We start from the raw sequence: 19,097 nt of genomic DNA on the forward strand, positions 1-19,097 counted from the left end.
TCAGGGCCCCCATATCCTGACCTAGGGTATCCACCCTTCTGTTTACTGTACCAAGGTCACCCCGAACTTGGGAAATATTACCCTGAATCTGACCAATATCCCCTCGGAACTGACCCATTTCCTCTTGGATACGGCCAACCGCTCCCTCCAGTATGTGCTGTCGTTCCTGGAGGAGGGAATAAAATGCGGACCATCCGGGTGTGTCACCTGGACCCTCTGAAATAGCTCCCTGAGTGAGTGACATGTCCCCCTCCCCATACTGATTGACATTATCCATGGCACTCCCCCTCTGGGGCATCGGTGTGCTAGCAACACTCGGGGCAAACTTGACACTCTTGACAGGCGGGACTTTCCCTGGACTGCACTCTAACGGGGTACCTATCAGACCAACCCGGTCTCCTCCCCCTCCGCGGGCGTACCAGCCCCCCTCGGGTCTCAAAGTCCCCCTGCCCAGACCAAACGAGCTTATCTCTCGGTCCATTACAAACACACAAACCACAAGATAAATTTAGTGAATACCTCGCGGTTAATCCGCTAAAAGCATAAAACAATATACAAAATACACAAGAAACTTTAACCTTACAAAAATACTTTACATAATAAAAAGTACAAGAAAATCCAAAATGGCGACGGCACTAGCTAAAACGTGCTAGGCCGGCACCCCGCTGTCCAAACAAAAAACCCTTGGTCGCAGCGTCCATATAGTGTTTCTCTATATTATCTACTGTGATAGCGGAACAGAGAACACACTATGATAAAATTGATGATTATTAGTGTCCGCAGTTATTACCTATAAAATATAATAATGACGGAGCTACCAGAGACACGTCCGTTCTCTGCAGCTTGTAACACAAACCAGAAGTCTCTGTCGAGACTGAAGCTCTACTGGTTTGTACTTATAGCAAAGGAAGAGAAAAGTTCTTAAGAAGTTGGGAATTGAAACTTTACCACAGCAATAAAAAGAATAATGATCCTTGATTAAGTCTCTTTATGTTCTTAGTATAGTCTACTTGCATGCTACATTATATTAACATCAGACCAAAACTGTAGGAGGAGTAGCATTTTGAGATTTTTTAACAGAAATTTCTATTTTTAGTAACAAGGCAACACCGTTCATCGAAATCAGAATTATGTATCTTAGTGTAGTCTACTTGTATGCCAAGTTATATTGAAATCAGACCAAAACTGTAGGAGGAGTAGCATTTTGATAGAATTTCATAGAAATTTCTATTTTAGTAACAACGGCAACACCGTTAATCGAAATCAAAAACTGATAAACAGAATTATGTATCTTAGTGTAGTCTACTTGTATGCCAAGTTATATTGAAATCAGACCAAAACTGTAGGAGGAGTAGCATTTTGAAAGAATTTCAAAGAAATTTCTATTTTTAGTAACCACAGCAACACCGTTTCATCGAAATCAAAAACCAATACACAGAATTATGTATCTTAGTGTAGTCTACTTATGTGCCGAGTTATATTGAAATCAGACCAAAACTGTAGGAGAAGTACATTGTAGCATTTTGAAAGAATTTCACAGAAATTTCTATTTTTAGTAACAACGGCAACACCGTTAATCAAAATCAAAAACCGATACACAGAATTATGTATCTTAGTGTAGTCTACTTGTGTGCCAAGTTATATTGAAATCAGACCAAAACTGTAGGAGGAGTAGCATTTTGAAAGATTGTTTACAGACAGACGGACACTCCGACAGACAGACGGACGGACGACGGACGCATTACTACCGCATAAGCTCTTCTGGTCTCTGACCAGTAGAGCTAACGAGAGCGAGGATAGATATACGTCACGACAGGTGCTGTGACGTATACCATGTGATCGGAGGTAGCAGGGCAATTCGTGCCCAGTACCTCCAGGACCACCACACTTGATTTTCAGAACCTGAGGATCGGAGCAGCTCACGCAATAAGTTTTTTCGAGTTTGGGTAGTTTAAGAGTGGTATGTGGTGGAGTGTAAAAATTCTCTAAGGGGTGTTAAGCAAATAAGCAATAATTCTCCTTTTTTCTTACTTTTGTGATGAAGTGAAATACGAATAATGAAAAGAACGACTTGCTTAAAAAAATTGATTGATAGGTGGCGCTTTAATCGCCTGAAAAGAAAACCACTGTGAGTTTTGTCAAATATTGTTGAATTTTTACATATTATGATGTGTATTGGCGTAAAAATTGAATTTATATGAGAAAACAATAATTGTATATCTTTTTATTCCACATTCTTTCTTATTGTTAGGAAATTTGATGGTCTACTCTATTCGTGACAAGTCGTTTTACATCATGTATATTAATATAACTAATCATGACATGACTTCGCTGTACTTGAGAATAAGATTTTAAAAAAATCCTAAGATGTATTCTTAGTTATCTTTTCTCATGTGAGAAACTTATATCCTCACACAAGGAAGTCTTTTTACTAGCTTCTCATTATATCGCGGGTTTCATTGTATCGCGGTATATTCCAAAAATCCAGATACATAGCTCATATCCTTTCTGTTAAAATACTATATGTTTTTCGTCCGAATGTAACCTTTCGTGATGATTAAAAAGTACGGAACATGCGCCGGTTAATTTTTTATTCAAATAAAACGTAATTTTACAGATTTCCAATCCCGTTTTTATCATATTTAGATCATTGATTTTATAACCTAGTGAAAGCCATAATAAAGTTCATGTTTCTAAAGTCTTTAGTTTGTATCAATGTTTATTTTTTATGTAGAATTACACCGTAAATATAAAAGTAAAACTTGAAGTCCATGTCAGCCACAAGTTTCCATGTTTTCCTATGCCGCGATACTATGGGATTTAGGAGGTAAATAAGACTTCCCGTTTTAAAAATAGACAACAAATTAAACAATGCAAATTTGAGATATAATTTGGCACTAAAAATTTAGGCAATAGATTGGTTTATGGATAGTATTTGATGAAAGTTCGAGTAAAAAATTAAAATAACACTTTTTATGCAAAAGGATTAAGTACCGCGATATTATGAGACACCAGTATACATGTAGCTTTTGATATTTTGAAGAGCATAAAAATTTAAAACCAAATGTCTCTGTTTACATATATAGCATAAAATAGACTTTAAATTTTTATATTAACTTTTACAACTGTTATTATAGCTTCGTATTTGTATTTAATTATATTGGTTTAGTTCATGTATAATGTATGAAATTATCCCCCTTTGTATGAAAGATATTTTGATATTAATTTTCTATTTCAAAAGGTCATCATGTCTTACATGCTTCAACATCTTCACAATGGCTGGCAGGTTGACCAGGCCATATTGGCAGAGGAGGATCGCGTAGTGGTGATCAGATTTGGACACGACTGGGACCCATCGTGTATGGTGATGGATGAAACCCTGTACAAGTGTGCCGAAAAAATGAAAAACTTCGCTGTGGTTTACCTAGTGGATATTTCAGAAGTGCCAGACTTCAACAAAATGTATGAGTTGTATGACCCTTGCACCATAATGTTTTTCTACAGAAACAAACATATCATGATAGACTTGGGAACCGGTAACAACAATAAAATAAACTGGTCGATGGAAGATGTGCAGGAATTTATTGACATTGTGGAGACTGTATTTAGGGGAGCGAGAAAGGGAAGAGGTCTGGTGATATCACCCAAAGACTACTCAACAAAATACAGATACTGACGACTGTTCATTTTATCATTTGACCCGAATCATTCATGTACTGTATCATTGAAAGAAAGTAGATCCAAATTGATAGATGTACCCCTTACATTGTACAAACATTGCATTTTGTTCAGTACACAGTTGAGCTATATGTTGTATGATTTTTCTGTCCTAAAAAATGAGAGATTTTATGTAAAGATTATTGCAGATATACATGTAATGACTTGTTTATTTAAAATACTTTCAGGTTATTTAATCAGGATTAAAAAAATATTTTGTAAAGAACAATTTCTGACAAATTCCCCGCAGGTCATCTGTGTCTTGAGTGTACAATAAAATTGCTATACAATTTGTAAGCATTTGAGTATTGATGTTAACTAGTACAGGGTCCGACACTCGTCAAAATTTGGTCTCGCCATTCGGGCAACCTTGGTATGATCACAGGTTGCCCAAATGAATTTCAGCTCGTCCAAATAAAATATCAATTGAAACAAAACTTAATGTGCAATTGTTTATAATTTGTTAAGATAATTAATAGAAGTTGTGTTTTTGCATTAAAAAATGTAAACCAGACATTTTTGGAATTTAAAGATGTCTTATAGTGTTTTATCAAACAAAAATATAAGCAGAATCAGACATGCAGAATGCTAAAGTTTGTAGCTTAAAACATTCATTTTCACTTGCCATGAAGGCCTAAATATAGGGTCAATTAACCCTGGACTGAATTAATCAGGTGTTACATTACAGTGGACACCCAAATTGGCTGTGTAGCAGCAGAAAATGATCATTATGAATGATCAGAAAGTTGTAGGGGAAATGCAAGATGTTACAATGATGATTATTACTATCTATATTAACAAGGTGATTTGACTAAGTTGGCATCTTTTATATCTCAAATAATACTTTATTAAAGACTTTTAGTAAAAATTGCATCAGCTGATTGATCGAACGAAGATTTGGCAGGAGAAAAAATCTTCGCGGCTGCAATTTAAACATGTTGAATGGGTTGGTTTTGTTACAGGAAAATATGTTTTCAAGGTCTTATGAAGTTTAGTTTTAAAATATTAAACATCATTATGAAATATTCCCAACTTGTCCCAGGTCGTCATTTGGGCGAGCCAGACTGAAAATCAGGTCGTCCGAAGTCATTTTAGGGTGGAAATGGCGAGGTGACGAGCGCGAATGTCGAACCCTGCTAGTAGGCTGTCAGAGGCATCTTAGATAAGCAAAAAGCATTCTGAACTCTGAAGGTATTGCATTAATTAGCAATACTTGACCTATACTGGCAAGTGTAATCTGTTTTCCCATTAAAAAGTAAAAAGGCTTTAATTTTACTCAAAATCATTGAGAAGTGGAACAATATGTAAAATTGATATGTAACTCGTCAAGATACACCCACACACCAAAATCATCCTCAATACATGCAAGTGTTTAGAAAGAAAAAGTGGAATATCATAATTTTTAGGTCACCTGAGTAAACTCAGGTGACCTATTGCTATCTGTTTTCGTACGTCGTTTGTAAACTTTTGACCATTTTTAGCTTCTTCTCTGGAACCACTGAACCAATTTCAACAAAATTTGGTATACAGCATATATGGGTAAAGGGGAACAAAAATTTTAAATTTCAAGGTCCCTACCCCCCCCCCCCCCCTGGGGCCTGAGGGGTGGGGCCAAAACCACTAAAATTAGTGCAATCTTTAAAAATCCTCTTCTTCACTCCTGGACATCAAGCAGTCAAACTGTTAGCATGATTGTAATCAGCATTGACTCCTCTACCAAAATTGTGAAATTCATGGCCCCTGGGTCAGGGGTTCTGGTGTTAGGGTAAGGCTATATAGATCATATATAGTAAAAGTTCATTATTTCTTTGAAAATCTTCTCCTCTGCTCCTGGGTATTAAACAAACTAACTAAGTATATAGTTATGATGAGCAAGAGTGTTTCTTCCAAAGTTGTGAATTTTATGGCCCCTGGGTTGGGGTTTCTGGTGTTAGGGTGGGGCTCTATTGATTATATAGTGAAAATGCATTAATTCTTTAAAAATCTTCTTCTCTGTTTCTGGGTATTAAACCAATGAACTATGAACATAGTTATGATTAGGAAGGATGCCTCTTCCAAAATTGTCAATTTCATGGCCCCTGGGTCAGATGTTCTGGTGTTAGGGCAGGGCTCTAATCATTATATAGTGAAAATTTATGAATTCTTTGAAAATATTTTTCTTTGCTCCTGGGGTCCGTTTTACAAAAGGACTTATGACTTGAGACCAAATTTAATTCTTCATATAACTTTTTAATAAGGCCATAATAAATAAATTGCTAGATTCTCATCCGAATTTTTTTAGAAATCGAGGCGGGCGGGCGGCTTTTATTTTATATTTTTTCAATTTTGCAGATTTTTTATTGACCTTGTCAATCGGTGTAATTTTATCTACAATACCCGAATAAAAGTCATAGTAAAGGTTCAATTATCGCTTACTTCACATTATCACCAATCTTTTTCAACCAATGACCCTTGTTTAAAATATATACGCATGTATAACAGCATTCACCACCTTTTCAGCTGTCAAAAATCATGACGACTTTCGCGGGGTTTAAAACGAAAGTAGAATGGTAGATGAATACCGATCCCGATCAGAATCAAACCGTAGAAAAACAAAAATAAAAAAAATCGAGGCGGGGGTATAAAATCGGGGCGGGCGGGGATGAGAATCTAGGAATATTTTTATTATGACCTAAACATTATATAGAAAATTATTTTAAACTTTTTAAAAGAAATGTGGTAAGATATTTTTACACAAATAATTTTGAAGAAAATTATAAAGTTTGCAAAATTTTACAATCATCTGAAGTTTTTGGTCTTAGTTGTAAGTTCTTTTGTAAAATGGGCCCCTGGGTATTATGCCAATGATCTAAATATATATATTTATGATGAAGAAAGGTGCATCTAGCAAAATGGTTAATTTCATGCCCCCTGGGTCAGGGGTATCGGAGGGGGGGGGGGTTACATAGTTGAATTAATGCTTTGAAATCTGCTCTTTGGTATAAATAAATCATTTATTATGAAATAAAATTTTCAAAATTTTGAAATATGTTGTTCCTGTAGGGTGGGGTGCACAACTGGTTACAAAGTGGAAATGCATTTTCTCTTTGTTACTTACTCTGATCTACCTCTGGGTATAAAGTAACTACAGTAAACATGCTAAGTGTATTATTATGATAAGCAACGGTGCCTCTTTCAAAATTGTGAATTTCATGGCCTCTGGTTTAAAACACAAACCAATTTCCATTGTTTGAAAGTTGTTACATGATACTCAGGTGACCTATAAGGCCCGTGGGCCTCTTGTTTTTTTAAAAGTCATTCCCCAAAATTCATTTGTGTAACCAAGATTAAAGCTGAACACAATTCGTAAAAGGAATGTGTCCGCCATTTTTGTTTGGAGAATCTCGATACCTGCAGACCCTTATATAAAGGGCAGGACTTGTTCCTTTTCAGTGTAATCAGTAGACACCAGTGTAAGCGGACATATGCTATACTGCACTCGGTAGAGACAACAATAAAGTAATACTTAGTCTAATGCAGGAAAGTAAGATACCATTGAAAGAACTTACAAGTATAGTTGTACAGGTCAGTGCAGTATATAAACAAAAAGAGGTACATGTAATTGCAATAAATTGTAAACAAAAGTAATGTAAGATAACTAGCACTAACACAGGTTGCCATTCCTCCCCGATGCCCGTGACAATAAAGCAATCAGATGTGATAAATCTGATGAGTATACCCTGGTGTTGATGTATTGTAGCTAATGATATCGAAAATGGCTTATGCCTATTTACGAGTTGTGTTCAGCTTTAAGTTGTCAACTTACCTCCTTTTTACTGGCAGGGGACTAGTACTGAAAATGTCATATGAAGTGTAATGAGAAGGGAAAAAATATACATGCAACTGATCAGATAAAGAAGTGTTTGATGAAGGACTCCAGGGGCCCACTTTTTTACAAAAGAATTTGCAACTAGGACCAAAATCTTGATTGTAAAATTATTTAACATAAATGCATTCAATTGCTTGCATTAAAATATTTTACTTTTTGAAACCATTTTAAATGACTGTAATAAAGAAACTTATTAGCAAAATTACATAATTATTTGGTCTTAGTTTAAGTTCTTTCGAAAAATTAGGCTTCACATACCATCCTTAAATCTCTTCTTCTTTTTTTTTATTAAGGACACCAACCCTGTTTTCCCCATGATTTTTTTTTACCTGTCACATTCTGGTCATTGCACAGCATGTAACAGGAAGAAAAAAATGAGACAGATTAAATCAGAATACAAAACCAAGGTTCATGCCCTTTAGGCCAGTGCACCTTCAACAACTGCCACAAGTTTATACTAAAGAGTATTGAATTGCAAAATTATCATTTTTAAAAGTAGTTGATTTTAAACTTCCAATAAGAATAAAAACTAAATCTGCATTGCATTTCATGTTTTGATGAAGCAGACTGACTGCCTTAACAAATCCACTTACCGGTAGCCACACGACTTGAGACACTGACAGAGGGCATTTGAGTAAGAGGAAAGATAACTCTTGGTAGAAATACCTGGTAGTCAATTCAGATTATTCAGGTCAATTAAACTTATCTGTCTGAACTTCTAAAGTCAAAGACTTGACATATCAACTGTGACATTGGTAAGGCATCCGGTACAATGTAGTACGTGCTACACATTCTGATTCTGTGACCTTAAATTGTTTGTTTGCAAGTTACAGGTAAGCTTATCTCTCTGGGATACATATGTAATATATCATGATCTTGGATGATTGAAAAAAATACAATAAATAAAAAAAGTCTTCTCAAATTTACTGTCAGGCACTCTTGTTTATTACAAGAGAATTTAAAAAGTAAATTACAAAAATTCTTTGGCATATTGAAAGCTCATAGCAACAAATAAATTCAAAAAAATAGTTAAGCATCAAGATTTCCTTTTATTTTTGGAGAAAAGATGTTTAAATTTCTCATAAGCTGCAGTATTGATAATTGTCTCCACTAAATAGGAATGTCCATCCTCACCGTCTCTTGTTGAAAGCACTGTGGCATTTTTATACAACCAACTGTAAATACACAAAAGAGCTTTATTAACTACTTTAGTATTAAATATATTGACCTATTAAGTGTAACAATGAAAACAAGAGGCCAACGGGCCACATCGCTCACCTGAGTAACTTTGGCCATGCAATGTTTTTTTTTTTTATACAAGATTTCCCCTTTGTAATACCTATTGTGACCCCATCCTACCCCAAGGAATGATAATTTGGAGAATGTAGAATATACACTACCCCTGGATGTTTCCAGATAAGTTTCAGCTTTTCTGGCCTAGTGGTTCTTGAGAAGATTTTACAATATTCCAATACATTTCAAATGAATGTAAAAAATTGGATTCCTTATCATAGCCCCACCCTACCCCTGGCTGGGGTCATGATTTGAACAATTTAGAATCTACACTACCCCAGAATGTTTCCACATAAGTTTCAGCTTTTCTGGTCCAGTGGTTCTTAAGAAGAATTTTTTTGATGACCCTATTTTTGTCTTTTCTTGATTATCTTCCCTTGAAAAGAGACCTGACCCTTTATTTCAACAATTTTCCCCCTTCACCCAAGGATGCTTTGTATCAAATTTGGATAAAATTGGACCTTTGGTTCTTGAGAAGTTGAAAATGTGAAAAGTTTATATACAGACAGATGGACAGCTAGACGGATAGGCAACAAGTGATCAGAAGAGCTCACTTGAGCTTTCAGCTCAGGTGAGCTAGTAAAAAAATTCTAGTAAAAAATGGATAAAATCCTATAAGTAATAACTTGGTTTCAATGGTATTTCGTTTTTCTGTAAACCACTACATTAGCCTTGATACTACTTTCTGAACTACATGTACACTGAATCTAGGGAGGTTCAAATTTGGTGTAGCCATCTTCAGATCAAGGTGGTAGACAATGGTCAAAAACTCATCACAGAAATTTATCAAGGAAAAGAAAATTCCTAAATCTTTACAGACACTTTTCTCTTCATAAAGACAAACATACACCTTTATTACACGTATAAAAAGAGGTTAATGGTAGGTAATACAATGTAATGTATTATATAAGAACTTTGACAAATCTGACCTTAAGTGTTCCCCTCCCACAGGTATCCTGAAGGTTTTCCTCATTCTCCCAGTACTCTTAATGATTGTCTCCTCCAGCTTCTTTTTCAGGACAATTATTCCTGTACCAGTCACTGCTGATATATACAGGTCTTCTGAGCTCTCATACTCACTGTCATAGATAAAGAAATACATTGTATTTGCTATTTGTACAAATCTTTGATAATTTCTGGATATCTGAACACCCCCCACCTCCCCCCCTCCCATCTCCCTGATCACCAAATTTTCAAATATCTATCATCTTTTCATGTAAAATACCTTTTAATTCATTTTTACCCCCCCCCCCCCCCCATGAAACATCAGGCACTTTGAAACCCAAATGCTTCAAATGATTTAAAAGTGTCTAAATTGCATTATGATTTTTTTTCTTCAATTAATTTTTCTTTAGAAGTTACGTTACTTTACCTTAAAAGATCACATTTATTGTTGACTACCAGCATATTCTGCAGCTTCTCCTCTGGTAGTAGTTTCCCCAGTGTGTCTATAACATTTTCATTTTGTGCCACCAGATCTGGATGACTAGAATCTCTGACATGAAGGATAACATCCTAAAAAGGAATTAATTATTAATGGTTATCTCCCCTGATCATACTCTATGTAAGAGGTAAAATTATAATCTCTAAAGCAATAATGTTTAAGCAGAAAATTTAACAAGTATTTAATTTTGACATTATTAGCGAGGGTGCTGAGATCTCTAGAATTGATCGCTAAAAATTAATTTCATTTGTAATAGGTTCTTTAGTGAACATTTTAAAATCACTAAAATTACATCTCGCTAAAAATAGATACCACTTTTTGAGGATACAGTACCGACCAGACCCAACCTGACACCAAAGCAGTCCCAGAAAGCAGTCCCCGGGACTGCTTTGGGACCGCTCTGGGACTGCTGTGGGACTGCTCTGGGACCGCTATGGGACTGCTATGAAAAGCAGTCCCAGCAGTCCCAGCTGCCCCTGGGACTGCTTTCTGGGACTGCTTTGTTCACTCATGTGTGAAAAAGGTTCTGAGTGACATGATAGCTCCGCCCCTTGTGTATTCTGAATTTGCAGGCTCCCTGTTGTTTTGTTTACTTGCAGCAGAGAGGAGTTTAAACTGTTTAATAAGCAAGGATTTCTTACATTCTTTTAATACGTAGGGGGTATTATACATGTAGTTAATTCATATTTTCAGGGACTGTATACTTACACAAATTAATGTGTATTTAGAATAAATTAAAAAAAATAAAGTTGATAAAATAAGGAATTCATGAGAAAATTTTTATCCCTAAAAATAAACTTCAAGTTTATGAGAAAAAAAATAGCCACAAGTGGGCCTTTTTTAACTATTTAATGTTAAATTTTAATATGTACTCAAAATTTGCATTGGTAGTATTTAAAAATAATCATTACAGCTAGATATAAGATTTTTTGATTAAAAATGCTACACATTTTATAAGGACCACGCTAAAAAAAATTATCCCATGTAACCCTCAAATAAAACCCAACAATTTATTAAATGACCATGAAATTAAATTATGCTACCATTCTCCCGTAACATAAACTACATGTATGTGAATAATCATTGGGGAATTAATGAATTACCGGTAGCTTTTAATTAATAAACAAGTTATTAAAAGAGTATATTTATTTTTTTTTTAATGAAAATACCGGGGATTGTGATTTATTTCTTTTTTGTTTTGCTAGTGTTTATCTGGCCGATTAATGTTTATAAGATGGTATCAACACCCGTTGTTTCAAACGCCTTTAGGCAGAAAAATCGATACTTGTTATTTGGGTATTTGTATCAGTGTTACACATCATTGAACATGCTGGTACATGTAAACAATTACCCTAATTTCAATTTATTTAATGCGAAAAAAATGTGATAAATGAAATGTGTATAAATTTCTTTCGGGATTAATTAATTTTGAACATAACCTGAAGCTTCAGTTTTGGTGAATTACAGATGTACACTGTAACATTTACAAATAAAACACTTAAAACTGAGTTTTATAGAACTAGGCATTAACGATAATTAAATTTACATGTCAGTAAAAATAATCATGACTAAAAAATAATACTTGGCTAAATTAACAAAGAATTTTTTAAAAGCCCCAATACTTAAGAAAACTCTAACTTTAGAGTATCCTGATAGTCTAAATTGGCCATATAATGATAAGATCTATTTAAAGCTTCTTCTGGTGGAAAATAATTAATTCACGTTTAATTTTCTGTATAAAAAATAAATATGGGAACCAGTATCAATCACAGAAGAATTATTAATATACCCAGGTATTGTGACTAATTATTCATGTACAGTGTAATTCATATATGTACATATAAGTGTGAAAGCCTTCTTCCTCCAATAAATATTATTAATATTAGATTATTTCAATTTTTATGCGCGTACATGTTCCGTTCATAAATGACCTTCGGGTACATGTAAGGATTCCTGGCAGACTACCCAGAATCTATTTTTACTGCCTTTTATAGATCCATTGTTTATTGGAAATCTCTTTTCTGAGTTAGCTCCGCCCATTAAATTAATAAACCCCGCCCACTGGGACTGCTTTCTGGGACTGCTGGGACTGCTCTCTGGGACCGCTGGGACTGCTGGGACCGCTGTGGGACTGCTCTGGGACCGCTGTGGGACTGCTCTGGGACCGCTGTGGGACTGCTTTAGCAGTCCCAGAAAGCAGTCCCCGGGACTGCTCTGGGACTGCTTTGTGTCAGGTTGGGTCTGGTCGGTACTGTATATAGCTCAATTTGCGTCTCGCTAAAATTTCCTTTTATACCATATTTTACATGAATTGACTATTGCTGCCCCAAAAGGAGGTGTTATTTACTTGTACTTATATTCATCCTTGGTATTTTCCAATGATGTTCTTGTGGAAAAAATACAGTATTTAATTTAGCATGCAGATGTAAATTGAAAACACTGGCTGTCAACTACAAATTAGTGACATGGGTGGAGTCTTGAAACTGAATTAACTTTTGTATCAATTTTTGTAAAACAGTACATGCACATAGTTCCTAAAATTTAAAGTTCTTTTGATCATATTTATTTAATAAGACCTGATCTTAAGAATCAGAATCTTGCAAAAGCTCTGCATGATATACCGTATTTCAATTTTCATTTGTGACTGAAAATTACCCCAAAACAAAAAGGGATATACAGGTAAATATCAGTATCTCGAACATGGGATATCTCGAATACCCCGCTTATGTCGAAGTCGATCGCCGGTCCCGGCCGTTTTCTCTATATATATATGATTTAAAAAACACCTGATATCTCGAATACGGTAATCTCGAATACCCCGCTTATGTCGAAGTATATTCAAAGTCCCAAGCCCTATTTTACCTGGCTTATCTCGAAGTGCAGTGATTTTTTCGGTCTACTGAACACACCTGGCGTTGTGACTTCACACATTCTTGCCAGTGGCTATTAATTAACACCTCCAAACCAGGGAAATCTTAATTAATCCCAAGCTCATGTTGGGTATTTGTCGCAGGGTAAGTGGTATCACAGCTTGGGTGTTGGGTGTAGTCTGCGACCGATAAAACAAGCCACTTCGCAGCAATTCAGAAAAATAAAAACAGACAGTATTACCGATATTGCATTTAATTATATGCTCTGTATAATTAAAATCGTAAGTTCATAGAACACAAAGACTTTTTACGATAAACTTAAATTAAACAGTAAAGTTGCAGTGCGTAATGCACAGTGCAGTGATTCATGTTTATATCTGCGTATAAATAGGTAACCTTGACCGCCATTTGCATTGTTAGTTTCGTAAACTTTGATCCTCAGTAGTACTTCGTAATGTAATACATGTGAACTATTAATATTATTCAAGTACACAGTTTAAATACTGAATTATTTTTTAGTGCTCCAAATAACACTAACATCATTGTTTTGTCAAACACTGTTTTTAAAAAAATCGTCTTTTTCTTTTCTTACGGAGAAGGTTCTTGAACTATAACGCTAATGATACATCCCGTTTGACCACGTACGCATGGCCTGGAAAATGTAAAATCGCTGTATATGCAATAAGGCATGTATATTAAATTGTTTTACAATTATACATGATAAAGAGCGAAACAAACATTGTTTTTCTTGATATTTATTGTGAATATGCTTAAGTCTTTACCATAAAGACTACATATTTGGTAATACAGGATAGTGTTATGCATGAAGATATATACAAAAAAAATTATTGATTCGACTTTGGAAGATAACTTCGGATATCTCGAACCCCCGGATATCTCGAAGTTGTGTCCAGGTCCCCTCAACTTCGAGATACTGATATTTCACTGTAACTGAAAAGTACTTTCAATTTGAAAAAAAGTACTTACTTCTATTAACGCATCCCCTAGTATAACTGAAAAGTACTTTAAATTAGAAAAAAGTACCTACTGCTATTAACGCATCCTCTAAGGTGGCAGAGAAAGCATCCATAAGACTATCTGGGATGTCCGATATAAAACCAACAGTATCAATAAAAAGAACTTTGTGGATATTAGCCAGGTAAGCCTGATGAACAGTGACATCTAGTGTCGCAAACAGGCGATTCTCCGGTGTTAGAGACTCATCCTCTGTCAAGGCTTTTATCAGAGTTGTCTTCCCTTGAAATTCAAACAAACCACATTAAAAACTCTTTTTTCCAGCCGATCCAACTTTTTAAAGAGGATCTATAATTGTTTACGAATCAAAGTTTATTGTTCAAGTTTTCCTCCTGTATATGATATTCTACATGTACATCAAAATTTAGTATACTGAGTAGTTGACATTAACATAAATTAATGCTTAACAACTCTGCACCTTATTTATATTTATAAATGATATAATAGCAGTATACATTGGTAAGTGTATTGTTGTTTGTACCAAGGCCACTAAAATACGAAGCCCACTTTTTTAAAAATTAGAGTGACCTGAGGCCTGTTTAGCAGAGCGAATGTTCGCGAGCACTCGCCAAAATTACTATTGGAGGTATAAGGAATTTTGGCAAGCGCTCGCAAACCCTCGCTCTGCTGAACAGGCCTCTGATGTATTTTAACTTACCACAGTTTGTATACCCCACCACGGCTACAGTAGGGTACTGTTGTTTGATTCTGTTCTTCCTCAGAATTTCTCTCTGTTGTTTGACTTTCTCTAATTCTCCTCTCAGTCTCCTCTCCCTTGCCTAAATAAAAAAATCTTTTTTTTAGCAATTCATAGGATCAAAAAAATACAAATGAAAAACTGTGTATAGTCTGCATTAAACAAAGCAGTAAAATTTGTCGAGTTCTAATACCAATGGTTCCATACCAATTAACTGAATTAGACAACATTTTAAACAATTGAATTAACCAAATGGGTCTTAAAAGTTTTCATTGTAATAGGTAAGACTTTGGATTACACATTCAGACAGAACAAATTCCTCTGTATAATGTAGACCTTTCCATCAAATTCTCTGATACCGGATGGAAGGTATCAATGCACATAAAATTTGCCATGTTTGAATTTGCACCTCTTCTCTAATTAGCATATTTGTTTCATTTTATCTGTATATGTGTGTATATATGATAAACTTACCGAGACTAAAGCCTGTCTTTTCTGTATGTAGGTGAATCTGAATCCACCGGACACAACATAATGGGTCTTCCCAGTCAGGTGGTCATGTTGACCTTCATTTATCTGCTCCAAACGACCCCTGGAAAACGCATACTAGTATGTAGCTGTATATCTGTCTTATGCAAGTTTTCTATCTATGGCATTTCCCTATATCAATTGGAACAATTGTACAATATTTCACCTATGTTTGGTTTACTTCCCACAAAATATTCTGGAAGCTTCCTATGGTTCAAAATAAAACTTTATGGGTGAAATGCTGTGAGACAAGAAAGCATAAAATAAGTTTTGCATCTGAAACAGACTTGGAAGCATGTTTTTAAGAATTCTTTAATTAATGGAATAGAAGTAGTTTGTACCTTGATTAGATAAAAATGTAAACATCAAATGAAATAAGTAAGAGAAAAGTAATCTACTCTGAGCTCTATATGATATTCACATTTAGAGACAATTGTGATGAATGCAGCTTGAGATCTAAATAAGCTGTTCAAATCTTTAACTATACCTGATATAGGGAATCTCTGCTAAAGCAATCTGGAGTTTGGCCTCTCTGGTTTGTGCATATTCTTTAAATATGTGGAGAACAAGAGTATACCTGAATAAGATGTAAAATGTTGACACTCAATATTTTTTTATTTAAATCAACTACCGGGTAGTTACTCATGCATCCTAATTTTATAAAATTCTAAGTTGCAAGGTTAACCTGTTTATTTTTTACTTGTGGGAACTTTATTTTTGCATAATTACGCCAGACAATGAGCTTGTGAAAATTTCATTCTTGCATTTAAAAGTATTCCTTACAATTATATAGAGAAAATAACAACAATTCTTGAAAATTATGTCTCCCTTATGAAGAGTCAATGACTATATCGCGAAATTATGGAGTCGTGAAAATTTAGTGATCTACAGTATTTCTAATAACTTTATTATTTCAGTTTGAATAGCAAGTTGAAAAAAAATGCTCATATTCAGGACCTGTCAAATACAGGCAGTTTCCAGGACCCCTGCAGCATTGCCACTTGATTGATTTTCAAGACGTCCACATTGACAAACACTGCTGAGATGTCTGTGCGACTTTTGATCAGCTTCGTTAATTCCTCTAATTGTCCCTTCATGAATATAAAGCCTCGATGACTCTTTACTTTTATGATTTTCTGTAAGTAAAATTTACAATTATCTGTTTATATTATGTAGACTAGCTGCATTAGATGACAGGATATTAACCCAGTCTATAAGTAGAATTTATTGTGTACAAAATAAAACAAATAACGGTATGTTATAGGGCTATTTTGCATTATGGTAAATTTGGTTCAATTTGCTCCAGGGTAGTGGTTTAAGAGAATAAGATGAAAATATAGAAAAGTTTATGCAAAAAGCCTGATGCAGATAGCAAATGTAACTTGAGTGATTCAGGTCACCTTACTAGTTCATAAAATTAATTTCATATAAATTACAGTCTGTCAGTTTTACAAATATTAATTCAGAATGCCATCTCTGCTGGCAGATAAATATTTTCTCTTTCAGAAATTCCGCCATAAAATCTTACCGTATCTGCAACTCTCCATTTTGGCAGAGAATGAACCAAAGCACAGGCCTCACTCAGCTGGAGTTCCGGTGTGGTGGATCGTGGTTTTTCTCTCCCCCATCTGATGGCTAAATAAAATAATAAATTAATTTCAGACATTTCATGGAAATATAATCAAGCATCCTTGATGTAAAAATAACATTCATTTATAAAGACTCAATTATGAATGAATTTATTTTTGCTCAAACCTGGGTGAATGACCATTAGTGAATGATGTACTCCATCAAAGTGAAAATGTTCCTGTAGACACTCTTCATACTCCTCATCTTCTTGTAAAACATCATCTAAAATCAATATTAAATTTTGTGAACAAAACAAAACCCCACATATATATTTAAAGTATATGCTTGTAGGTCACTCATTGCAGCCAGAAGGTCAATTTAAATTCATAATTTAATTGTTAACGAATTGCCATCCCAACAAGGATTATAATCTGTACGTTAGCTTATGAGCAGCAGGGAACTTAAAATTTCAGTTCGATTCCAGCTCTAAATCATCAATTTTAAAAGTGGATACTCTATCAATAATTCTAGTACCGCGATAATTGCCAAGATCAAAGAAATGCCGCGGACATTATTCTCCAATGAATCACAAATGTCATCAAAAAAATATCAGATCAGAAACTCGTATCAAACCTGAACAATTCAAATGCATGTTTAGCTGTAGAATGAAATACTTGTTTAGACCACATCGATGAGTAGTCGTTTGCAGTATAAACACTGTAAATTGCATAAAGTTGCTGATTAATATCAGTGTTTATAGCTAAGCGGGGCTATTTACAGACCTCCCTACACATTTAAACGTGATTTTAGTCCCAATAAAGCAGTAAAACAGAAACATGATTTTGTTATAGTGTATTACCGGTAGTTAAAATTAATCATTACATACTACGAACAAATTTGTAATTTAAAAAGGCTTTTTTTAATGTAACGAAAGCTGAAATCATCTGCTTTCCATACACAGGTAAGCAAGCACATTTTTCCTCTGGTGTTAGACGGAACAGCATAATCTGAAATGAACTAGCTAATTTTGTTCCTCTATAAAGGATATATATACATATTTTAGCGATATAATCATAAATAAATTCCTTACTGTCGTGAATGATGCAGGATAACTTCTTCGGTCTCGAAATGTTTTTTAAAATATTTAAGCTTCGGCTAACGTCTCAGCTTTCATCTTTCAAACATTTCTTGACCTCGGAGGTTATCCTACAACATTCACGAAAACGCAGAATTTGTTTCTTAAATCATTTCCTCCCAGTGAGCAATGCAGCAAGATCCATTACAGATGAAATCAAGCTTTGGTAATTTTTTTTAAATTTAAGTCTTACCACTTTCAGGAATTTCCAATGCCTGAGCCTTACTGCTATCTAAATCTTCTTCTCCCTGACTGCTTTCTTGATCACTCGGCTTCCAAACAGTTCTTGATGTACTAAAGCAACAAACTGGTGTATATGCTGAACTTAATAAATCTTTCCTACGAGTATATTTTTGCCCATTAAGTGTTGAAATATAACTGAATTTTGATGTCCTTTTAGTCATGAATTTTGATGGTTTCTTAATGGAGTTCATCCTGCAAAGCTGACAGACCCCTGTCAGGTTGAAGAATCTTGAAAACATTATGTTAGTTAGATCAGGGACCTATATACTATAGTATATAGGTCCCTGGTTAGATTTAACAACTTCTTCTGGGGAAAATTTCAAAACTGTATTATTTCTAATGAACACATCAGTATGATCCTTGCATTTTGTTTAGCAGTTTGTCTTGATATCGATATGACCCCAGTATATTGAGATTACTCCTGATTCAGATCATGAAATGATAATCTGTAAAAAAAAAAAGAATGACAAGCATTAGGAAAGTCAACTCAAAGAGATTTTAAAAAGCTACTATATGATCAAAACACCGGGCACCTGCAATCAACACTGGAAATATGTAGTTTAATATAAAAATTAAACCTATCATGGTGGTTCATCCATTGACGTAAAACTTCAGGAAAAAATGTGAAATTAATTGCTTTATTTACAACAAGTTTGAATTTGAATTGATTCATTTATATTTTTACGAACCTAAAGATT

The 19,097-nt window shown here is 34.7% G+C and overlaps 2 protein-coding genes across 2 annotated transcripts; one reads left to right on the forward strand and one right to left on the reverse strand.

The window, feature by feature from the left end:
- Nucleotides 1-3,242: 3,242 nt before the first annotated feature.
- LOC134253606 (thioredoxin-like protein 4A) lies at nucleotides 3,243-4,009 on the forward strand. Its single transcript, XM_062736162.1, has one exon. It carries the CDS (start codon nucleotides 3,248-3,250, stop codon nucleotides 3,674-3,676), a length of 429 nt encoding a protein of 142 aa, XP_062592146.1. The 5' UTR covers nucleotides 3,243-3,247; the 3' UTR covers nucleotides 3,677-4,009.
- Nucleotides 4,010-8,507: 4,498 nt separating this feature from the next.
- LOC134253550 (putative GTP-binding protein 6) lies at nucleotides 8,508-18,852 on the reverse strand. The gene is made up of 12 exons (XM_062736079.1): nucleotides 18,702-18,852; nucleotides 18,350-18,659; nucleotides 17,208-17,303; nucleotides 16,981-17,087; nucleotides 16,410-16,588; nucleotides 15,940-16,029; nucleotides 15,399-15,516; nucleotides 14,886-15,006; nucleotides 14,241-14,449; nucleotides 10,251-10,393; nucleotides 9,808-9,957; nucleotides 8,508-8,760 (listed from the first exon to the last, which is right to left on the reverse strand). Exons 2-12 carry the CDS (start codon nucleotides 18,636-18,638, stop codon nucleotides 8,622-8,624), a joined length of 1,641 nt encoding a protein of 546 aa, XP_062592063.1. The 5' UTR covers nucleotides 18,639-18,659; nucleotides 18,702-18,852; the 3' UTR covers nucleotides 8,508-8,621.
- Between the last annotated feature and the right edge of the window lie 245 nt (nucleotides 18,853-19,097).

The sequence above is a fragment of the Saccostrea cucullata genome, unplaced genomic scaffold, assembly GCF_032062105.1.
Source record: "Saccostrea cucullata isolate Sc308-1 unplaced genomic scaffold, CSIRO_AGI_Scuc_v1 ctg110, whole genome shotgun sequence".
Classification (NCBI taxonomy): domain Eukaryota; kingdom Metazoa; phylum Mollusca; class Bivalvia; order Ostreida; family Ostreidae; genus Saccostrea; species Saccostrea cuccullata.